Source organism: Mirounga leonina, unplaced genomic scaffold (assembly GCF_011800145.1).
Source record: "Mirounga leonina isolate KUSES-001 unplaced genomic scaffold, KU_Mleo_1.0 Mir_170, whole genome shotgun sequence".
NCBI classification, from domain to species: domain Eukaryota; kingdom Metazoa; phylum Chordata; class Mammalia; order Carnivora; family Phocidae; genus Mirounga; species Mirounga leonina.
Window position 1 is genome coordinate 35157571 of NW_023270433.1, and position 24318 is coordinate 35181888.

The following is a 24318-nucleotide window of genomic DNA, read 5'->3' on the forward strand; positions in this document are numbered from 1 at the left end:
AGTCGCCCTGGCTGACCTAGCCCTATCTGTAGTAGAGTCAACACTCAGGGGAATGTCTGTATCTTTATTGATCAGACTTGGGCTGAGACATTGTCCCTAATCATAAAGCGGGCCCAAAGCAACCCTGACATCTTCTCCTTCAAGCTCCCCTCCAGGGCAACCCCCCCCACCGCCTCCCCATTTTCCACCAAGAGTACCACATTGAGCTGGAGCTCCAGGCTGAGGACGCCTCCACTGTCCAGCACTGGCAGCAGCCTCAGGGCAAACACTGCGGGGCGCTCAGGGGGCAGGGCCACGCTGGGGCCAAAGAAGATGTAGAAGTGGACAGAGAAGGTGTCCAGCTCATTGCGCAGTGTCGGGCGCACTGGCCAGCAGTGCTCTGGTGGGGATGTGGCCCCAGGCCCCTCCGCAGAAGCCCCCAGGGATGGCGGCTCTGGGGACAGTGGCTGGTTGCCCAGTGACTGGGGCATGTTCATGGCAGCTCCAGGGACGAGGACACGGGACAGGCTGGGCTGTGGGCACTCTGTGGGCAGAGGAAATCAGTGCTGGGGACTGCCGCCCTCACAAGCCCTGCAGCCCCACCACAAACCAGACCTGAGCCAGACAGGAATTAGCAAAGAGTAGGGAGGGATGAGAACTAGAATCAAATGTCCTTTGGAAGTATGGGGCATCCAGGGTCACAAGATAGGGCCCAGGGGGTTCCTAGTGGTCACAACCAACGGAATGTCATGTGGAGGGAATCAAGGTCATCTCTCCCTCCCCAAGGACAGTGAAGACACTGTAGAAACAGATGATGGGCTCTCTCACTGATCTGCATGGGCTTTGGCAAGGACAGTGTCCCAGAGGTTTTAGATGCCCCTGCCTACCCCCAGGAAACTGAACGAGATTAAATCAAGGACAGTAATGAGGTCCCTTAGTTAGCCCCAGTCAAATGCAAAAAATTATCTAAAGGCCTTCCACTGAATCGAAGCTTCAAGTGGAAGGGCTTTGGGGAGTGTGAAGGAGCCTGGGGGGTTAGGGAGATTATAGGGCCATGGCAGAGGGTCAGCTGAACACAACCACCTGGCTGCCTCTTCCCAGCCACAGATGTCGGCACAGGCTGAGTGGCCAAGGCAGATGTGGGGCTTCTGACCTTGCAACCGCACACAGAGCTGGAAGCGGATGGTCCTGCCAGGACCCCGGGATGGGATCTCCACACGCACGTAGACCCAGTGCCCCCAGGGGGGCAGTGCCAGCTCCAGCTGGCACACCGAGGCACCTCCACAGGACAAAGAGCTTGAGTTGTGCAGGGGTGGGGCCTTGGGGCGCAGGCGCAACGTCAGGGGGCAGGCTGATGCCCCACGGCTCCCCACACACGCCAGCTGTGCTGAAACCCTGTAAGTAAAGCTGGGCACAAAGACCCTGGGCAGAGGGGAGGTTGGGGGTAAGAAAGGACAGGCGAGAGGTTGAGAGGGACACCAGACTGAGGCAAACACTCAGGAAGAAGGCGGCATGGAGGGACAGGGGAAACAGGAGAACAGGAGGCCTTTTTGCTTCCTCCCCTCTGTGCCGGGGGAGAGGGAGGCAGGGGTCCAACCCCCCCCCTGGGGGCTCTGGGTGGCCCCGTAGCCCAGGTTGGCCAGTGGAAAAGTAGGAACAGGTAGACAGGCTGAGAAGCCAAAAGAACCCTGTTCCCTGTTTGAAGCCAAGGAAGGAAGAGGGAAAGGGTCAGGTTTGGGGGAGTATTCGACTTACTTGTACAGGGCTGAGCGATTGTGGGCCGAGAGGGTTTGCTCTGAGGGACGGCCAGGCACCAGCACAGCAACGTCCAGCAAACGCCGGACAATCAGCTGTGGTTGAAGGAGGTACTGACACTCATCCTGGAGACCCTGAGACAAAAGCAGGAGTGGTGGGAGGAGAGACAGCAAGGGCGCTACTAAAGCAAGGCAAACAGAATCTGCCAAAGGGTGGGGGACAAAGCTCCCAGGGCTAGGACTGAGGTCTCTCTAAGCTCCGGGTCCCTCCTGCCTGGTCTCCACTTCTGTCTTTCTGGGTGCATAGGATCTACTCCGATCCTCCGCACTGGCTGACGTCTGGGGACTCGAAGCCACGCCCCCCAGGCAATCAGGCCTGCACCTCCTCCACTCTAACCCCTCCCCCTGGACACTCCCAGACAGCCCCTCGAGGTAATTTCAAAACACCCCATTTCCCCTCCAAGCCCTCAAGAACTTAGAACACTGGCTCTCTTTTGGGGTTAGAAAGCTCCCTGAGGCCTCTAGTCCAAACAAACCCAGCCTTCCTAATCTGAATCTTTCATTTCCTTTATTCCCTACTCGGCCCTCCCAAGTGTTTGTCCAGCCTCTGCATTAACACCCCCCGGGGAAGGGCCACTCTACCTTCTAGGCAATCTCCAGACTGTAGGCAACTTGAAAACAGGAACTTGTCTTATTTTATTTTTGCTCCCCAAGACATGAAGCCTAATCATGCCTCACAGATGAACATCGGCTGAATAAATGAATGAATAAACGAATCAACACAGCTGTGGGCAGCTCTGATGTTTATGAAGCCAGAGCCTGTTTTCTGTCTCCCCTCCCACTGCTCTGTCTCAGGGGACCCACAGATACATCTGCTCCTTCTGAATCAAGCTGGGTTTCTTCCATTACTGGACACGACAGCCACATCTAAGCTGCTCTTCTGGGTGAGATCCCTGACCCTTGTCGACTGAGTTAGCACCGCCCTGGCACGCACAGCCTCCTCACTCCTCTGTGGGCACAGTCCCTTCTGGCCCCTCCTCTGCAGCATCTGCAGCTACCTAAGCCCTCTGATCCCAGCAGGTCAGAGGAGGACAGGGCTCCTGATGAGGCTTCTCAGTTCTTCTGGACAAATGGCCTTATGCTGGCCCAAGAAACTGAAGGCCACTGTTTACTTATGTGGTTTTTCTGACCGAGACAAACCTCTAAACCTCATTCTGACAGAAGTTCCAGGCTCTGACATCCCTCTGGGTTCCATACCGTGGACGAGCCAGCCAAGGCACTGACTTCCAGCAAAGCACCCCAAGGCTGGAAGCAGGGAGGCCTTGATGAGGCCAGGCCAAAGACCTCACTACCCTCTGCCTGGAATTCTTCTGTGCCTTTTGCACCACTGCATCCCCAATGCCCAGCACACTACCTGGCAAATACTAGGCACTAAGAAAATATCTGTTCAGTTAAAGAGTGGGTGACAAAAAGAGGGTCCTTTCAGAGAGCTCTTCAACCTACCTAGTTGCTCGAAGACCTCCATCTCTGATACCCAAAGCAGATGTCCTTCATTTTTGGTGTCAAACCCTAAGGACCAGAAGTACTACCACAAGTCATCTCATCAACCCCACTTCCTACGGGAGCAGTCACCACCACAATAACCTTGCAGTAAGCGAGCCCCAAAGGTGGGGGCTCACATGCAGGAGGTGGCCCATTTCCTTGCTGGATGGACAATCCAGGGGGAAGAAACACTTTGCTCTACATCTTTCTTGTTGTTGGCTTAACTGAAGGATCAATGGACATGACCTCAATGGTTAAAATGTGCTCCTTCCTTAAACTGTATAATGCGCACATCCCTTACTGCGGAGGGAAGCATTCAATCAGTGGAGAGCAGGGAAGGTGCAGAGATGCAGCAGCCTTCACCCTTGATAGGGCCAGAGAAAGGGCACCAGAAGCCAGGTCTTCAGGAGCTGCCAAGGCATAAGCCAAGTGAGAGAGTCCAAACTGAGCCAACATCAGCAGTCACGTAAGGAATGGGGTCAAAGCAAGGACACTTGAGAAACCAGGAGGGCCAAAGTGAGAAGTAGAGTGGGAACTAGTCTGAAAGGAGCTAGGGAGGAAGGCCTTTGACTGAACCCCAGACTGTCCTCAGCAAGGCTGAGTTTCCTGTGGAAGGCCTCAGCAGGGTGGCCAGTGCCAGACTCTGGATAGGGCTTATGGACTAAGATGCCCAAAGACGCTTGCCCTTCCCTGTAGGAATATCCCAATACCCAGGACAGCCCCTGGCCCAAAGTCAGTCAGCACCAATCAACACAGAAGAGTGCTGGACAGCCTGCAGGGGACAAGAGTGCAAGCAGAGAGATGACTGGGAGGCTAGTGCGGTGGCCCTGGAGAAAGCTCAGGGAAGGTTTGCTCAGAATGGAAAGAGAGAAGCAGATGCATTCAGAGCATACTTTAGAAGTAGAATCAACAAGACTTTTTCTTTACGGACTAGCTATAGAGAAATAAAGGGAAAAGAAGAATCAAGTATGACACCTAAATTGGGGGCTTAAGCAAATGGAGAATGGCAGTGCCACTGACTGAGAAGAAGACGAGAGAGAAGAGGCTTGGGCTGGGAGAAGTAAAATGAGAATCAGTGAGATTTTCACTTTGGGCTCTGCTTTGATTTGTACATGCTAAGTTTGAGACATTTCTTGGACATCCAATCAGAGATACCAAGCCATTAAATATAAAGTCTGAGATTTAAAGAAATTAGGACTCATGGAATACACTTGGAAAATATAACTTATAGGTGGTATTTAAAACTGGAGACACCTAGCAAGAGAATGGAGAAATAAAAAGGAATAAAAGGAACTGTCTCAGGACCAAACATTGGGGCCCCACAAAATGCACCAAGCAGAGGAGACACCAAGAAAGGAGACAGAGAAAGAGTGGTGGGTAGGAGGAAAATCAGGACAGTTCTATAAAGTCATAAAGGCCACAAGGAGAAAGTGTTTTAAGAAGGAACTCGTTAATAGCTAGTTACTACTTAACTCTGGAGAGAGGAAGTAGGGACTGGAAGGAGTGAAGGGAAGAGGAAGACTTACTTTTCACTGTATGCCTTTTGTACCTTTCGAATGCTGTACCACGTGCATATATTACCTATTCGAGACACAAATATAATAATTTAGAAGGAGGAGGAAGAGCAGAATGAGCACTGTTAGCAGATTTTAATCTCTTCAAGTTGAGATAGAGAGCTATACTTGGTCTGGTTGATGGATTCAGTCAGATCCTTTCTTCCCTACCATCTGCTTCTTTGCTTTCCTTATCCTTCTTTTCATTACGTTACCTGCTTTCATTTACTTTCAAATCTTGGAGCTGGAAAGAGGAAGCATTTGAGGAGAACTCTGCTCCAGAAATTTGGAAAACTTTCCCCTAATGAGCCAGGTGGTACCAGATGTTACCTATAATCCAAAGGTCAGTCCCTCAGGGCAGACTGGGCACCACAGAATGAACACATGCTCCAAGACAGGGAGGGCAAGGCAATGGAGGGCATGGGTCAAGACAGAAGAGGTTGACAGGGAAAAGGGGAAAAGGAAAGGAGAAGTGAGATCAGTTTGGGACCCTATGAATTTGAGAAGATAGCAGAAGAACAATGAAAATTGGCCATGCCGCCGCTGTGTGCCAGGCTCTGTGCCAGGTGCTAGGAATACAGTAGCCAGTGCCACAGACACAGGAGCTTGCAGACGTGTGTGACCAGAGCGCAGGAGAACGGCATGGATCAGGTAAGTCACTGCCCTTCTACAACCTCTTAAAGGTCCCAATCACTCTCAGGATAAAGTTCAAACTTCTAGGTCCTTCGTGATCTGGCCTCTGCTCACCCGCCCAGTTCCCTTACCCAATCCAACAAGCACTCCACACTGAACCGCTTCAGTTCTCCCCTCTGCGCCTTAGCCCATGCTACTCCCACCACCTGGAATGGCTTCCCTTGCTTTTTCAACATCAGGTCTCCCCTCCTGTTTCCTAAAACCACCTCTCCCATATTACCAGACTGAGTTAGCCATCTCTCCTTTGTCCTCTTAAAACATCTCCTGTATCTCACTAATATACATCTTATTTATCTGTGTCCCTCACACCCAAGGTCTGGGACAAAGCAGGTGCCCAAGGACTAAGGTCTAAAGGGAGGTCTGAGCTCATCCCCAAAGCTGAGGAGGACCGTAGAAACAGTGCTGCCTTCTTATGGTTGGGACTCTTCAGTCCCCACCTGAGGCCAAGCCTCACAGGAAGTCAGGACAGCAGTATGAGGAGAAAGTAAGTCAAGAAGATGGAGCCCTGGAGGAATGCTCTGGACAATTAATTCACAGGCTGGAGTCTAGGGAATTAACCAGAGAAGAAGAATCCTTAGAGGCCCATATAAGATTCCAAAAGATAATCAAATTCTTAGAGAAACCACAAGGATGATTTCTTGCCCGTCCCTCACCCCCAAGCCTCTAGAAGACGCCTTAACTAAAGATCTACATCTCTCATGGTATTCAGGCCTGCTGTCATTCATGGGCAAGGTGTAACAGTGTCCCCTTGTCTCTGATATCGCCATACCTCAGGAGTTCTGCCAGTTAGCCCTCCAGCTTGCAGTTCCAAGTCCCCAGACCCCACTTGCTATATCTAGATGCAAATGGCTACATCAAGGCTGGTTCTGACCTCTCCTCACCAGGCCCCCAGTTCCTCCTACTCATCCAGAAAGGTTTCTGGATAACTAGAGCAGGGCTTCAGAAAGATTTTCCCTGTCAGTTCTCACAAAGAGAATCAAGGATCGAAGTTACAATCAGGAATGTGCTCTTTGGGATTTGACCAAAGACCTAAGGCATTCCTTGGAATAGAATAACCCCTAGTTCTGATGAGAGTCAAGATCTACCTAGAACCCAGAGCCATTTCCAGGTGAGTTCCCAACATGCTGTCATCCACAGGGCTCTCAGGCCTTGACAGGAAATTCTCTGGTACAACACTCTCAGGAAAGATAGGCCTATCACTGAGGCCTCAAGTTGCTTTCTCAGCCATAGTTCCCATCGCTGACAACAGCAGACCAGTGCACCTGTCCCTGTATAATTCTCAACTCGTTCAAAAGCATCATAACACCTTCTCTGAGCACTGCACTATAGCAGGAGGAGGAGAGGTGAGTCTGGCGTGGACAAAGAGCCACTGCCCTCAAGGAACTCAGCCTGGAGAGATACAGCTGAGTCAAATCTTCCCAACTGGAAATTTCTCAATGGCCAAGTCCCACTAGCTTTCGTGTTCCTCAGCATCCTGTTCTTTAAATCCTTGCTCTGCTTATGCTCAGTCCTTCACCCTTACCACTGGCCCCACACATGTGGCCATCCCACTCTGCCAAGGGCCAGCTTATCATACCCTCCCTTCCTGCCAATGGACAAGAGTAAGAAACCTATAGATCCTCTCACTACAAGGAGGATATGTGGCCTGTACCTGGGAGGGGCAGGAAAACTTTGTGGCATTTCTTTCCCCTCCAAATCAGAATGGAGAAGGATTCTGACCTTTGAACCTACACTTCAGACTTTAAAAACCTCTGTTCTATGAAATCAGAGCTGACATTTGGAGAAAAGGAAGCAACAGTTGGGATGGACACCAGCTGCCCAAGGCCTCCTTTTAACAGGAAAGGGCTTCCCTGCCCCCAAGTGTTCTCCTATGGTCTTCCAGAGGGTGTAGGGAGCTGAAATTATGATAGAAGAGGAATGTTTTCTCCCAGATGGACCAACAACTGGGCTGGAGCCTATGAGAGTCTGCAGGGCTATCCCCAATCAAGATGTAGAACAAGACCAGTCTTGGGTTTGTGCAGCAGCATATGACCAGTCCGTGGCCGGCTTCTGATCACCTTGAATAACCCTCACACCTTCTAACAGGGACACTACTCCACAGTGCCAGGGCCTCTGACCGATTCCAGACTCTGCACTTTCCCTTCAGCTACCTGCACCCACTATGTCCTCCTCAGGCTCCCAAATTGCCTCCTACAGATCATGACCTCTGGCCCACCTGCCAGCCTCTAGCTACACCCCACCCTCGCCACCCTTATGCTGCTGCCCACCCTGGAACAAGGCTGGTATGCCAGGTAGCCTGAGGGGGATTCTGCAGGCATGGAGAAGCAGCTTTGGCCCCTCCTACCCTGGGCAGCATCAACCCACCTTGACAGAGATGTGGCCATGGGCCTGGGGAAGGTGGGCAGCCAAGAACCAGTCCCCAGGTAAGGGGCTGCTGACGTTAAAGATGCCTGAGGTGCGGTTGGGCAGTGTCCAGCTGAGGGTCAGTGAGAAAACCCCAGGCACAGCCGTGTCCCCTGGGAAGTGTGTGTGCAGGGGATTGATGACAGGGGGTGCCCCGGACCGGAAATACCTGGGGGACCAGAATGAGGAGAGGAAGACAACAGGCAATGGGGTGGGAGATGGGAAATGGGGAAAAGAAAGAACTGTCACTCATCACCAATAACACAAGTGAATTCCCTATACTGATACATACAGCAAAGTGGTTCCAGGTCAGGAGTCAGGGCATAAAGAGTAAGTCAGCTCAGGCTCTCACACAGTCAAACAGGAGTCAGGAGCCAGAGGTCCCTCACTTAGTCATACTTCAATCTGGACATAGGTGAGGGGTTGGGTCAGTTTAGATACTCATACAGTCACACTTTAGTTTGGAAAGTGCTCTGGAGTTGGAGGTGGGGGTCAGGATGTTAACTCGGACACTCACACAGTCACACTTTGGTCTGGGCAGTGGTCCCCAAAGGTTCCCCCCTGCTCCTTGAAGATGATGAGGTTCCAAACAGCCAGGAATGTGTCCTCAGGAACATGGAAGTGGAAGAGCTCGGTGCTGGCAAAGGAGCGGAAGGGACTCAGCTTGCGGGGTGAGCAGGTGGAGTAGTCAGTCAGGAAGAGGCCTCCTGGGGAGCAGGCAAGAGAGAAAGGAGCAGGGTAGGACACAGGGCACGTTCGTTAAGCAACAGGAATAGCACCAACTCAACAAATATTCTCCTCTGAGCCAAGAGCTGGGGCTCATGCTGCCCTAGCCATCTGCTTTACTCCTTATAATGACCTTGGGAAAAATGACCTGTTTTTACAGATAAGGAAACTGAGGCTCAAACCTAGACCAACTGAGGATTCAAACTTAGATCTATCTACATCCCAAACCAGGACCCTTTATATGCCCCCACAGCTGTCCCTCACTGAGGAGTCATTGTTCTCTTCTTAGCAAGCTTAACAAAACAGAGGTGTGAATGGCGTGTGCTGGGGTGGGGGTGGGGGACATGGGCTCTTTGGCCACTGAGCAGGCTAGAACTCCACCTGTGGAGCTTGGGAGTCAGCACTGAATGTGTAACTTCCTTGTTTATTTTCTTCCCCTTTCTGTTCCCCTGTGGTTCCAGGAGCAGTAAAAACCCTCAGAAGCTTCACAAAAGCTGTCTGTATACTGGCTCAGGGAGGGGGAAGGGGAAAGTGTGGTGAGGATGCAAGGGGCCTGCTTGGGTGGCAGAGGCAAGAACAGGAGCTGGTAGGCCACCATGAGAACTCCCAGGAGAGGAGGGGAGTCATCAGGCCCTGTAGGATTCAGAATGAGCAATCAGAGGGCGTTTCCCCAGAGGGAGGCCCGGTGAGGCAGTCAGCTGGCGACTCAGGAGAAGATCAAACCACTTGGAAATATTCACACTTGGGGTTGGGGGCACTGGTTATCTCTAACTGAAGCGCCAAGATACAAGTACCTGATCATGGTTGTTCAGAGCAGAGCCAAGGTGAGCAAAAAAGTCTGGTGTCAGCAGCTCTCCAGGCAAATGCATGGGCACTAGGACTGCCGTGACAGTGAAAATAACCCAGTAGCTCAGCTGCATAGAAGAGTGTCCCCGATGGCAGGCAAAGTTCTGGAGAATCTGACTGCTCTGGAGACCTAAGATCAGCCCTAGAGAAGCACAGAAGGATGCCCCCAGGACAGATGAGAAGGCTGGGAACTCCAGCAGCTTCAGGACAGAGGGAAGACCGTGGAGGGGAGCTTTCAGCCAAACAGGAAATACACACAGGGCTTACCTAGTCTGACAATCTCCCTTCCAGAAATGGGAGCTATAACTCAAGATGAGGTATTTGAAATAAGAGAGAAAGAGGCATCTGGGAAAGGGAGCCTGCTGAAGGAGGGAACACAGGTAAGGAAGGCACCACTGAACTTCAAGGTCACCCTGCAGGGAGCTGCCCTAAGTATGTAGAGGCCACGGGCCCTAGACGGGCCTATGCTCATCTTCAAAGCCATGGCTAGACCCAAGGACTAGTCAGTACAGTTCAGACCACATGATGAGCCTCAACAGTCAGCAAGGAAAACCTGCCACCTTTGCGAGCTGAGCACTGATAATGGAGGCAGAAAGCCAAGAGCTGAATAGCCTGGCCGCTACTGTTTACAAGAAAGTGGAGCTCTGGAGCACCCTTTACTGGGGTTAGGGGAGAGCTTCTCCTCCCCAAAGCTGGTACCAGGTCATCGGATGGGCCACTGCTATTGTGAGGAAGAAATGTTGGCCAGTCCCCCAGTGCAGACCCTCCGAGAACTGGTGGTGAAAAGCAGCTAATGACTTTTGGAAAAAAATGGATAAGTACAAAGTACAAAAGTACAAGTACAAAACCCCCTTGTGATTCAAAGGAACATGGCATGGCCTGGAGAACTGGGAAACTGGTTAAGCCACCCGAAAAGTGGCCAGGGGCTACAGAGGTCACAGAATGGGCTGGTGGGAAAGGGAGTGAGCAGCAACTGACATGGTGGGAGGAGCCTAGAAGTTCTAAGGGCAGATGCTTGAGAAAGTGTCTACAGCCCCATTCACTCCAAGCTTTGGTTTGGCATTTCACAACGGCCTACAGAGCTGTGTCCCAGAGGAAGCATGAGTAAAGCCCTAGTCAAGCCCAGAGGAACCCGTCCTGGATGCTCCATACTTCCACATGAAGCTAGGGTGATTTTCCACCACCGTCTGAAACACACACGCACACGCACACACGCAAATACACATACAGGCAGAGGCTGGCCCTGCTAGTGATAGCACTAGGTGGAACAAAAGGCGACTTCCTGGGATGGCAAGGCACCCCTGGGCTATGCAACTATAGTCAGCTGAGCCCAAGGAAAAGACCCAAGGATTGGGGTAGACCAGGAGACCCAGGAGGTACCTTCCATTCCTGAAATGAGACTAAAGCCAACAATAAGCATTCATTAAGACTACGCTATGCGCTCTGATATGCTCTGATGGTCCTGTGACACTGCCAGCCTCTTCTCAGGTGAAACCTGTCACCACCACCAGGTCACAGAGCACCCCTGCGGGCCAGGCCACAGCCACCAAGGCAGGGATTATTAACAACACCAAGAGCAGCCTTTAGTAGAGCCTATTCAGAGCTCTTTTCCAACTTCATTACAATTCTCCCCGAAGCACCTGAACCTGCTTCTGGACAATCATCTTTTAATCCACATCTTTCAGCTTCCTACAGTTCTGTGGCTGTCAGCCACCCTCCTCCCCTAGCCAGCCCAGGCTTGCTCAGTGGGCTTGTGAACAAAGAAGCCATGGTGGCAGGGATGGATGCTACGAATTGGGCTCAACAGTAGATTCTCCCTCACCTAAACTGAAAAACTGGCCTGGCTATTACCTGGCTATTACCAAATTAGGCTATTGCCTAATTTGCCAGCAGCATTCATCAACACTGAGCTCCTCTATAGCTCCTTCCTTCAAAGAGTCAGGCTAGGGGCACATGGATTATCCTATATGTTGTGGGAGGCAGCAAACACTGCCTCCAACTAAGAAATCCATTTGGAAGGTGACACTTCGGTGATCTGTCTATAGGAGGAGCAAGAATTGCTGAAGAGGAACATGTGTGGCCACAACATGTACTCTCCCCCTCACGTAATCACATAGGCACTCAGAGGACACGCAGGGGTTCCCATGCATGCCACAGAACATACTAACACATAAGCATGTATACGCACTGCACATGACAAGCATTCCCCCAGACCCCTCAGGTACACAAACACATAGGTACTCAGATGCCAGTGAACATACATATAGAGCTTGGACACCTCTGCAGTGGCATGACCTTTGGCATGTACCGATCTCCTCAAGTTTATACACTGAACTAGGCCCCCAAAGCTCACTGAAACCCAACTCCCACCCCAGTTGCTCTGTTATTATTGCCAAAGACTCCCTTAGGTATATCTCCATCTTATCTAGAGTGCCAGAGGGGACTGGGGGCTGAGGCTGTGAAGACCACAGTCATCTCCTTAAGATGGGGCCAACTTTATGGCATATCTCCTACAGCCAGGAACCCCGCCTGCTCCCACATTCCACCCATTAAGAAGTTGGACCTCGGGCGCCTGGGTGGCTCAGTTGGTTAAGCGACTGCCTTTGGCTCAGGTCATGATCCTGGAGTCCCGGTATCGAGTCCCGCATCGGGCTCCCTGCTCAGCAGGGGGTCTGCTTCTCCCTCTGACCCTCTTCCCTCTCGTGCCCTCTGTCTCTCATTCTCTCTCTCAAATAAATAAATAAAATCTTAAAAAAAAAAAAAAAAAAAGGAAGTTGGACCTCCCCCTCTCCAAATCACTTCCTCCCTGGATGGTGGTCCTAGGCTGACAACTGGCAAATGTGGAAGCCCCACTGTGGGCAGACATGGGAGAGGATAGGTTGTGCTTTGAGTCTTCTCTCAACTGGGTCTATTTTCCTATTAGGCATATGTTGCAGTGAAAAAAAAAAAAAAACTAGTATAAAACAGGAACTAGGAAACTTTTTTTAGCCCCAGTACTGCCATTTACAAGCTGTATGACCTTGGGAAAACTGCCCCCCAACTGAGCCTCAGTTTCCCCATCTTTAAAATGGCCCTCTATATTTCAAGATTGCTCTAAAAGTGTCAGGAATTATTCCTAAGCAAAACAAACTTATCTGGAACAAGACTCATTACAAGAAGAAAACTAACCCATGTCCAACTGTTTGCTACATTGTTCTCAAAACTGTTTTCTTAACCCTGTTTTAATGCATGCCCAATATCTCAAAGTTTAGGCTAGAACTTCCCACACTGGACTAGAGGCTCTCTGATATAGGATTATGTCTCCCCCATCAAACTTCCCTTGCAGAAGTTCCAAGTTTCCTTCCTTGGAAAAGCAAGAGTCAAAGCGGGGTCAGGATGGCCACCAGGAAAGAAAACCTTGGAGTCTCTGTCCTGGGGATTATTAGGCACCTGCTGAGCCTCAAGCCCTCGGTTTCCTCTCTTCTGACCCTCCCAATTTCTCTCAATTGTGTAAGACCTCTCTCCTCCCTATTTCTCCGGACTTCTTCCCCAGTGATCTAGTTGCCCAGGACCCGCCTCTCCTGAATCCCTCCAGTCCACCCCTCCCTGCCTCAGTGCTTCCTGCTTCTGCACTCACCAGCCCCCGGGCCAAGGACCGAGAACAGCAACAGCAGCAATAAGGCTGGCGGCAGCTGGAGCCCAGACCTGAGTCGAGGCTGGGAGAGGGGCAGGGTATGAGAGAGGGGGGTGGATAGTGGGAGAGACTTGGGTAAACACAGAGATGAGGGCAAAGGCTGAGATAATGGATTGGGCTGTGCTGGGCACTGGGGCTTGAACAAGGGCAGGGAATGGGATTGAAGGAGGGGCTGTAATGGGGACTGGGGCAAGGGCAGGGTTTGGGCACCGGGTTTAAGCAAACACTGGGAATGGGGTTGGGACAGGGTTTCGGCTGGGATTTGTGACAGGAGGTGGAACAAGGGCAGAGGAGGGGTTGGGGGCCAGGACAGGCACAGGGACTGGGACTGGGACTGGAGGGGGGGCCTGGGTTGGGACTCGGATCTGGGCATTCGCTGGGACCCAGGCCGGGGCAGGGGCCGATTTGGGAAGCGGGGCGAGGGCGGGGCTGGGGGCCAAGGGCTGGGTGAGGATAGGACGAGGGGCCGGGACCAGGGCTGGGCCATGGCCCGGGGCGGGGGCGGGGCCGGACAGGTCAGCGCGGGGTGCGCTCAGAGCTGACCCACGGCTCCGCTCCCCACCCCCAAGGGGGTGGCTTTCGGTGTCCTCGTGGGCCCGGGGCCGGGGTCAGGCCGGCTAAGGCCGGGCCGGGGACCTGGGTAGGAGTTCAGGCCTGGGCGACTCCGGGCTGCGCTGGACCGGCGATAACCAGGCCCCGCGGCTGCGGCCTCTGTCTGACGTAGTTATGACGCTCCGCCCATCTATCACCTCGATTGGTTCTTGTCAGTAGAGCCCACCCTCTGCCCTATGCTATTGGTCTCCAACTTGATTCTGCGAGCCTCCGAGGACAGACTCCGCCCCAGCCCCAGCTCCTCGATCCCCTGCCTTTCTCACCCCAACCTCGGAGCCCCGATGCCAACCTCAGATGCTCACAGCCCCCACTGATAGAGCCACACACATCTCATAGGAACCCTCACAAACCCAGACACCTACGGACGTCCCCACAGACGTCCGCAGACTACCCGAACACTCTCACAGAGATCCCGCAAAACCCCTTTAAAAGTGAGCCCTCTAGGCTCGTCCCCTCTGGGTCCAATGCAGCCTCATCTGGAGACCAGTGCTGTTGCCACGGAGACTCCTGGGCGTCTGGTTGCCCTGGTGACGGATCCCTCCTCTCCCGGCTGGGGTTCCAGAGGTTTCAGTCAAGCTCCTCCCTCATCCGCCGCGGAACCCCTCGTCCCTTCCCCTCCCACCCTCCCCCAGATCTGGCCAGAGTTCCTTTGCGAATTTCTGCAGGTGTCCAACTTCCCTCCCCAAGTGGTAGACTTGAAGGCAAGGCCTCTCATTACATAACAACTGCAAGGCGAGTCTCATCCAAGAGCCTTCCATCCTTCTCTAACATTTCCCCTTCCCAGCTTCAGACGAGATCGTGACCTAAGGACTTGTAATAGCCAAGCCAAAGCCCAGAGGTATGTGGTTTCTCCAAAGGTTCCTCCTCCAAACTCTCATCTCATTTCGCTCCTAACACCTTCTGCCCCTTCCCACCTCAGTCGAAACCCCTCCCATTCTCTACTTTTCATCCTTACACTCCCCCTCCACCACGCTTCTCCACCCAGTTCCCTCTTCCCCTTCTTTTTATCCTTCTTCTCCTCCCATCCTTGGTTCTCCACCTTCAAGTATCTTTTTCCTCTTGCTGAATGTCTGGTCAGATTCCTATCATCCTACCTCTCTCCCTACTTCTTGTCCCAAACTTCCCTTTTGCAAAGACTCTCATGAATGTTAAGTGATGTGTTTAGCATCTCTGGAGCATGGGAAGAAAGTAGGGAGCACAGAAGGCTAAAGCTGGAATCCTTAGGCAGTGTTGCAAATAATGACAAGCCTTGAATGTCAGGGCCAAGAAATTTAGACTTAATCCTTAGGCTGACACAACTGAGTGTTTTTAAGCAAAGGAATGCCATTGTTAGGTTTACATTTTTAAAGAAAGATCTCCATTGGGTCATTATGGAGGACTGACTTCTTTTGGACATCCTTCCAAGACAAATTTGTCACACCCCACTCCACAGCATCCTAAGCTTACCCCAGCACACCACCAACTCATCTGTATTGTCATTTTGGTTAGCCTGGTCTCCTTCCCAGATTCTTTCAGCTGAGTCCAGTGCTTAGCACGGTGCCTGGGCAAAAGTGTAAGATTGGGTTGTTTATAAAAGTATAAGTTACATAAATCAATGAAAGAATGGCTGAATGGATTAATATGCTGGAGGAGGCAGAGGGGTGAAGTTACTACATAATCCAGGTAGAAAATGATGAGAACTTAAAATTAGAGAGAAAAGAAAGAAGAGAATGGATTTCGGGATTATTTAGAAGATAGGAAATATAGTCCTTGGTGCCTATTTGAAGATGAGGTTTGAGGGGAAAGGGAAGGCCAAAATAATTCCCAGAGTTCAGCTTTCATGCCCTGGGGGACATCCATTTAGCAATGTCCAGCAAGCAGTTGGGTATGACTGTTAAACACAGGGATTTAAAGAGGTCTGAACTGGAAATATGGATTTAGGAATCATCCGCATACCAGCTGGAAGTAACTGAAGCCTTGAACATGAGTGACATCATCAAGGGAGGGTGTATGTGGTCCCTAGACAAAACCAGACTGCAGTCAGGGCCCTGCCTAATGCATCATGGCGTTGTCCTGCACTCTTAGGAGCAAACCCCCACTTTGGCTTGGTATCCCAGTCTCTAGAACTCCACTGCCTGACCTCCATGGTCCTAAGGCCCAGGACCCTGCTCTTGGACTAGTCAAGTTGCTATGTTCAGGCTCCCTCCTGGGTCACGGTCCTCTGCTACCATCTACTGATGGGATTCTGACTGCTTCAGCCTTTCTGTCTTTAAGTTCCAGCTCCCTCACAATCTGTAGCCACATGTCACATGGGGTCTAGGCACACAGGTGAACCTCCTGGCACCATACCCTGACCCAAAGTTCATTTTGCTTCCTCCTTATATCTCAGGTGCACTGAAAACCTTATCCTAATTCCATAACCCCCAGTGAACTCTGACTTGCAGACCCTCCAGTCCCAACCTAATGAAGACTGTACCCTCTTCTACCACTAGATGGAAGCAGACAAGGTCACAGAAGCGCCTCATGCCACCATGGAAACAGAGAAGCACCCCTCTTCAAAGGACCCCTCCGCCGAGGACTCACAGGAGCCCCCTATCCCTGAAACAGGCTTTGAGCCTTCCATCTCTAAGACCCCTTTAGAGCCCCTTACCTCTGAAACCCTTTTGGAGCCTTCCATCTCTGAGACCCCTTTAGAGCCCCACACCTCTGAATCTCATCTAGATCCATCCACTTCCCAGGCCCCTTTAGAGAACCATGCCTCTGAAACCTCTTTGGAACCTTCCATCTCTGAGACCCCTTTAGAGGCCCACACCTCTGAATCTCATCTGGTTCCATCCACTTCCCAGGCCCCTTTAGAGACCCACACCTCTAAAACCCCTTTGGAACCTTCCATCTCTGAGACCCCTTTAGAGGCCCACACCTCTGAATCTCATATGCTTCCATCCACTTCCCTGGCTCCTTTAGAGACCTACCCCTCTGAATCCCTTTTGGAGCCCTGCATCTCTGCGATACCTATAGGATACTCTGAGATCCCTTTAGAAACCCTTATCCCTGAGACCCTGTTGGAAACTCACATCTTTAAGGTCCCAGAGAAACACCTCTCTTCTCCTACCTCATCACAAGACTATGTCCCTGTATCCTCCCCTGATACTCTGAAGGAAGACCTCTCTAAGTATTCTCCCAGTGAGGTCTCATGGTCAAGGAGGTCCATCCAGATCTCTGAGCCTGAGATCCTTCAAAAGCACTCCCTTTCAAGCCCTTCAGCCCCGGTCCACCTGGACACATCTGCAAAGGGAAAGGAAGAGGAAGGAGAAGACAAAGAGCGGGTGGATGCCACGGACAGCACCGCAGCCATGGCGCAGCCTGGACAACAGCTGGGCAAGACGAAGGAGAAAGGAGTTAGCCGTAATTGTGCCTGTGCTTTTCCCCGTTCCCATCACTGTCTACACCTGCCCCAGGAGGAGGGGATTGGATTACTCTTTAACCTGGCCTCTTCTCTTAGTTTTAGGGCCTCCTCACTTCCCCTTGGTTACTCAGCTTTTCCCTTCCCAGATTACACAGTCCACCCAGTGGTCCCTGCCAAGCGAGCAGAGCTGGTGGAAGTGGCTAAGACAATGCCCAGAGAGAAGTTTGGTGCTCAGGTGAATTATCTTTTCCAATGGGAGAAGAATGCAGCCCTAAGTACCATCCAGACAGGTGAGCCCAGAAAGCCCTTCAGAAGCCTGTGACAGGCCGGTGGCCATCCTCCAATCTGACTGGATCGGGGATCCTGACCTGATCAATGGATCACTGCCCCTTGTGGAAATGGCAATGCTAACTGCCTGTAATCTAGGAGGGGAGAAACCAGGTGGCCCAAAGTGGACAGCATGAGTACAGAAAAAAGTGGGGATATTCATATAAAGCCCAGGTAGGGACAGGCAGCTAAACTAAAGTTGTTAAAAGGAAAAAAAAAAAAAAAAAGAAGGGTCATAGGCCAGCCCCACATCTAGGGCTCTGAGAGCCTGCACCAAACCGACCTTAAGGCAGAGATGGCCCAGGACCCTAGACAGTCCAGGAGACTTGTGGCTCTGACATGGCAAAAGACTTTGGTCCCCTTGGTGAAATGCCACTAAAAGGCTGTCACCCTGCATGCCAGACCATTATCACGTGGGTACCCAAAAGCTATGAGTCTCTTCGCCAAAGAGAAGCGTCATATCTTCAAGCCCTACTGATTCCAAGTCTCAGCCCAGAATTAGTACTCTTGCCAGCCCCATTAGTGGCACGCTATGCTTATCTGGGCCTGCATATAAAAGGTGTGCAGATGTACTATGTAAACCCGTGCCGTCCGGTGTGAGCATGTGTACCTGTGTTGCTGAACTTCATGTCTATAGCGAATACCTTCAGAAAGCAGGCCACCCTGACCTGCTCTGCAGATTCTGGGGGCTTCTAAACTGAATTCAGTAGACATCAGTGCATTTACTTTTGTCTTTTATACTTCCTTTTCCCCTTATGATAGGAAGAGAGTTATGTTGAAACTAGATGGGCCTAAGATATAAAGACAACCAGGCAATCCTATGTCCTCCCTTCTCCATGCAATTTACTTTCCTCATTCTCTTGCTGGGACCCTTCCCCTCCACCCCTGGCCAAGAAAGTCATAATGATCTCATTTGTTTCTCAGTCTCAATTCAGGCATTTAAATGGCTTTGTTTGCTTATTTTAACATCTTCTGTCACTCTTATTCTTCCTGCAAATACAGGGTCATTCAGTCCCTGATCTCCTTCTCAGAACCTCCTGCCTGCTCCCCACTCTTCAAGGCTGCTATACTTCTTCACATGGAACTTCTTCATTTTCCTGTTTAAACGGGCAGTTTTATGTAGTAATTTAAGTGTCATTCAATCCTGAAAAAGGTATTTAGGGTCCCCTAATATTGGGGATCTTGGGTCCCTAGAGAATCAGAATGTGTGCTATGTAGAGAAGGATCAAGTGTAAGCTTTTCTTTTATTTATTCAGCATTTACTGAGCACCAACTGTGTGCCAGTCATTGAGCCAGATGTGGAGGCAGTGGCTGGTGGGATGTCAAAAACAAAATCTCTCAAGTAATTTGTACTCTAATGAGAGACACCAATAAGTAAAAGGATAATTATAATTCATTCTAATTGCTATGATTGAGGTCAGCCCACAGTGCTGCACGAGCAGAAAAAAAGGGCACCCAATCTTGGGGGCTCAGGGAATAAGCCTTGGAAGGGATGACTCCTCAGCTGAAATCTATAAGATGAGTAAAAAGAGGGGCACCTGGGTGGCTCAGTCAGTTAAGTGTCTGCCTTCAGCTCAGGTCATGATCCCAGGGTCCTGGGATCGAGCCCCACATCGGGCTCCCTGCTCTGCAGGGAGTCTGCCTCTCCCTCTACCCCCACCCCCCACTTGTTCTCTCTCTCTCTCAATAAATAAACAAAATCTTAAAAAAAAAAAAAGATGAGTAAAAAGAGGTGGCCAGGTAAAAAGTGGGATATATCCAGGTGAGATCTGACAGGGCAAGGCATCAGTAGGAAAGTGCAAGAAATGTTGGACAGGGCTCAGCTCTGGAAGGGCAGAACCGTACAGGCATTTCTGTGCAAAGCTCAAGAGTTGGGATTATATCTAAGGGTAGCTGAGAGTCACTAAAAGATTTTAAGTGGGACAATAACATGAACAAATTTGTGTTTTTGAAAGACTGCTCTGGCAGTATCGTACACTGGAGAAAGATAAGACTGGACATAGGAAGACTACACTGGTCACTGGTAATAATAATCCAGGTAAGAAGTAGATGGGTGGAGGTGGAGAGAAACAGGACGTTCAAGAAATGTTAAGAAGGTAAAACTGACTTTTGGATCTTTGGATGTATGGGATAAGAGAGAAGGACATGCCTGGAATGACCTCTAGGTTTTTGGCTTAGAGACTGATTTGATGATGATACCATTAATGAATGCCTAAAACAGAGTAGATTCATGATAAGTATGTGTTGGATGAACAGAGGACAAAGGATGAGGGCCAGGTTTGAAAGGAATAATTGGCTGTACCACATTAGACGTGCTGGTGGAACATGCTGGTGAAAGAGTCTGGAGACAACTGGCTGTATGGGTCTGAAGCTCAGGAGAGAGGTCTGGACTGGAGACACCCTTCATGTAAAGACAACTGTATGTTGTATGGAGATGTTCTAAGCAAAAATAGATGTTATCATGCAAATGTGATTATATGACCATGGAATCGACTGTGTTGTACCCTGTCTGGTGTTTTCAGAGTAAGCATCTGTGCTGTAGACACCTTTGCCACAAATAGGGAGCCACAAAATGAATTAACCATAAGGCAATTTGCCATAAAATATATTTTTTAAAGATTTTAAAAAAAGATAAACTAGTTGATAGTTTGGTCGGACAGTTTGTTGGTTTCATCAACTGGTTGACAGTTTGGCTTCATTTCTCTGTTGACACAGTACTCCCATTTGTATATTACATAGATCTTAGCCTTCATAATTGTCTACACAGTGACACAGAGTTTTGAACCCACACAACTTCCCATACAACTTTGGAACGTCTATCGATGGACATGTGACAATCTGCCAAGAAAAAACAGTAGTGTAGAAAGCTTTCACAACACAATACAAAGGTCAGTTACAAATATGTATCCTAATCCTAGTATTTGGAAACTGATACCTCTCTTAATGAAGGAAGAAATTTTAGCAAAAAAAGAGAAAGAGTGATGCCAAACAAGATGAATCAACAAGCAAAACAAAACAAAAAACAAAAACGTGTAATACTATGAATTAAAGACTTTGAAGACAAGTGCTTAGGTACAATCCACAAAATAAAATCAGTTATTTGTACAGTATTGCCATGAAACTATTCTATACATTTTAAATTCAAATATATTGCATTTTGCAATAAAGCCATTTTTAATTTTGATATTCATTTTCCATTTTTCATTATGTCCTTTTTAATGAATGCCCTTTTATTTTTCATAATTTTTTCTTTTGTGACAAAATTGCCTATGGCCAGTTAATCATGCAGTGAAAACGTTTGCAGTGAAAATGCTTGAGGCAAAGATTCTTAAGGCTTAACTACGTAGAATCACCTTATACAGAGCAAAATGGCATCCCAGATAATGTCTCCTCACCCTGCCGGTCCTAAGAGTGTTTGGAATCAGAGCAGAGAGAAGAGGGTCCCACTCTGGACTACATGGCCTGATGTCAGTTGTCCCACTTTAAGACCACTGACACCTATAATGGAATCTGAGGTATAGTTGCTAGTCTGTCTAAACTCTAGTCTTCACCTGAGAGCTGGACACTGACTCCCATATCAGTGCTTGGACTTGACTCTCCCAGGCCCTCAGGCAGGACCTTGATCTATGGGCACTGACCCTCGTTCACCTCCACACCTCATCTGCTCAGCCTGTCCTGCTGCTCTGGACAGAGTTCAGAATTCCTCTAGTGGAATTCTGGCCCCCCACTCACCTCCATTATGACTCTGCCTGTACTCTGCCCCTTTGACCAAGACTCGCTGGTGTGACGGGGCAGTCGTACTATAGGCTGTCAGTATCAAGACAGAAGTAGCAAAGCCAAAAGCCACATCTGGACGGGCTTTAGACCCTGAAAGACCATGGGTGAGGCAAGAAAACCCAGACTGACAATTAGGCACAAAATTGTGAATTGTGGCCCTGGCCAGAGTCAAAGACCAGAGGACACTAACGTCAGGGCTATGCCTGGAATACTGGGTCTGTCTTCCCTCCTGAAGGAACTTGCTCCTTCATTTCGGCAGTCAAGGAGTCTGTGCTCTCTGGGCACCTATTTTGGCCAGGCCCTAAGCTAGGACTAGAGATATAGGCGAAAAGACAGACCCTTCCTTGGAGGAACTTATGGTTTAAGAGGAACACAAGTGGAAAGTCCATTCTCGTGTATAGTACTGTGATAGGAGTAGCACAAGGAGTCAAAGAAAGAGAAGAGGCCCCTAAACAGACAGAGGAAGTCAGGGACAACTTTTTGGTGGAGGTAACACTTCACTGTAGCCTTTAAATGGGAATGGGTCCTACGGCGAAGGTCCCACTCCATGAGGACTCATCTAGGATTCTTGCCTAGAAGTTGGAGTACTCTCAGGTCTCCTGAAGGGTGAGAAAATCTGAGTGGGATGTGCTCTCTGGTTCTCCTCCCACATTTACATGGCTCCACCCTTGCCTTTTAGAAAGGCTGACCATGAAGCCAGTTTCAGATCCCATGGCTGAAACCAGGCTCTTAAGGGTGGTGGTGTTTTGCTGGTGCCTGCTCTCAGGGATACTTCTTAGCCTCACAAGCTTCGATTTCTTGACCTTCACCACTCATGACTTCCGGCCTACCTCTTTCTCCTGATTCTTAGAGAACCATAGGCAGCCCTTCTCAAATTCATAGATAGCGTTCGTTCAGTAACACCAGGAACAAAGAAAGGAAATATGAAGGTGCGAACCTTGAAAAGTGAGGAAAGCCCTCCTCCTGGTCCCAGAGCTGCCCAACCTCCTCCTCCTCTGCCTCTGGTCCCATCAACAACCATGCTTCTCTTCTACCCCTGGCCAATCATCTTCCCTTCCCTCACCTTAGACACTTCAAGGAAACAAAACAAAGTTGGTTTCTAATGTGGGAAGGGGAGGAGATGGGAATCTTCACAGTCACAGAGAACTTGGCGAGATTCGTGTTTATCTTCAAATAAAATTTCATTTATAATCTTGAAGACTGTCCTCAGTCATTTCTGACAGGCTAACAGAGATGGAGTGGATCCTGGGGTGGAAAAGGAACTGAAACACTTGTGGAACCCTGAGAAAACCTGGCGAGAAAATGTCTAAAGGGGTGGGGATGAGAACTCATGGGTGGAGGTGAATACACCTAGGGGGAGAGGTGAGAACGCCTTGGGTAGGAGGCGTAGGCTATTTTTCCTTCTCACTTTTCCTTGTTAATCCCTCCACACTCAGGTCTCTACATTGGCTGGCGCTGCCCCCATTACCTATGGGACTGTTTCCGGATTGGAGATGAGTCCAAATGCTTTTGTGGACACTTGTTGAAAGAGCACCAGATCATCTCAGGTAGGGAGAACTGACCAGCCCCTGCCAGCAGGGAGGGATAACTATACTCTGGCCATATGAGAGAAAGTGTGCGTGTTGGTATGAGGGAGGGGGTTGGCACGGGAAGGCCAGGCCCTACTAGGTGCCATTCTAATCCTCCATCTTTCCCCACTACCACAGACATATCTGTGCCCTGCAATGTGGGCCAGTGTCGCTGCCTCATGTTCTGCTTTATCCCATCACGCCCAGAGGAGGTGGGTGAGTTCTGGCTCAAAAGACGAACTACCTTTGACCCCAAGGCCTGGAGGGCCCAATGTCGCTGCAAACACAGCCATGAAGACCATGCAGCTACTGGGTCCCATCCCTGCAGGGTGAAAGGTAATTTCTAGGGTGAGGGGAGTACAGGGGTGGGCATGGGTAGGATGCAAATAGTTTGGGGATAAGGATAGGGGAACTGGTAGAAGAAACTCGGGTTTGTGGTTGGTACGGAAGAGATGAGAATACAGTCAGCCCATGAGGAAGCCCCAATTCCCTATACTTGTCTTGGCTTCCTCCTCGCCCTAGGCTGTTGCTGCAACTGCTTTGAGTCTAATTTCCTCTGTGCGGCCTGTGACCGGCGCTGGGAGGAACATGAGACTTTCTTTGAGACTGAGGAGACCCGGCGACGAGGAGGGAGGCCTCATGGTGAGGGGGCATGGTCATAGTCAGAAGGCTGGGCAGGAAGGTGCTCCCACCCTCAACCATCCCATCCAGGACTATCTCACCCTCTCACCTGCTGCACCCCATACTTGCCCTGGTTTCCACCCCCAGGAGCAGACTATGTGCCTTTTGCAGAGATGCCTACCCTCCGAGAAGCCATTGTCAGCAACTCTGACTCTGAGGCTCTACAGGAGCAGGGGCCCTCTGGCCGTCCTGGCTCCCACCCCAGGCCCCCTGGGCCTCCTGGCCCACACAGCCTCTGGCCTGACCCTGTGTCTGACCCCCATACCTGACCCTTTCACCTCTGCTTTTCCCTCCTCCAGGGACAGACAGTGTCAACACCTGGCGCAGGCCCCTTTGAACCTGGCTCAAATCAGCAATAAAAAGGAAGCCTCTGGAATCTGGCCTGGTTCTGTATGGGGCAGATAGATCCCAGCCCAGGGATAGACACCCTAGGACCTTAGAGTTGGCACCTAGTGGGGACAAGAGAGAGCACCACACAGGAGACAGGCTGGATCAAGCCACCTGCCTCCACCAAACCCACATTCAAGATGCTAGCTCTGGCATCAGCAGGACAGAGTGGCTTCAGGCAAGCCAAGGAGGGAGGGGGTTTCCAGAAGGATAGAGTGAACACTGATGTTAGATGCAGGTGGGGATGCCAGTAATAAAGACTGGAAAATGTCCATGGGATTTTATAATTAGGTCTTTGGGTACTTCAGATAATGTGGTTTCAGTGGTGCAGTGGAGGCAGAAACCAAACAGCAGTAAGTTTGAAAGAGTTTGTTTAGGAAGCTTGGATGAAAAGAGCAGGAGAGAAGTCAGA

General features: G+C 50.3%; 2 protein-coding genes across 5 annotated transcripts in view; one reads left to right on the forward strand and one right to left on the reverse strand.

Annotated features, from left to right (window-relative positions):
* Positions 1-13882, reverse strand: part of TMEM8B (transmembrane protein 8B) — a 26480-nt gene extending 12598 nt beyond the window's left edge. For all 4 annotated transcript variants that reach the window (XM_035016329.1, XM_035016331.1, XM_035016328.1 and 1 more), the window contains exons 1-6: positions 13113-13882; positions 8442-8631; positions 7886-8093; positions 1735-1868; positions 1133-1401; positions 198-523 (exon numbers count right to left, since the gene is read on the reverse strand). In XM_035016329.1, coding sequence (XP_034872220.1) covers positions 198-523; positions 1133-1401; positions 1735-1868; positions 7886-8093; positions 8442-8631; positions 13113-13656 — 1671 coding nt within the window. In that variant the 5' untranslated portion in view covers positions 13657-13882. The remainder of the gene's footprint in view (positions 1-197; positions 524-1132; positions 1402-1734; positions 1869-7885; positions 8094-8441; positions 8632-13112) is intronic.
* Positions 13110-24159, forward strand: FAM221B (family with sequence similarity 221 member B). The gene is made up of 8 exons (XM_035016333.1): positions 13110-13207; positions 14566-14619; positions 16253-17165; positions 17313-17456; positions 22707-22817; positions 22977-23174; positions 23361-23480; positions 23819-24159. Exons 3-8 carry the CDS (start codon positions 16253-16255, stop codon positions 23854-23856), a joined length of 1524 nt encoding a protein of 507 aa, XP_034872224.1. The 5' UTR covers positions 13110-13207; positions 14566-14619; the 3' UTR covers positions 23857-24159.
* The last annotated feature ends 159 nt before the right edge of the window (positions 24160-24318 follow it).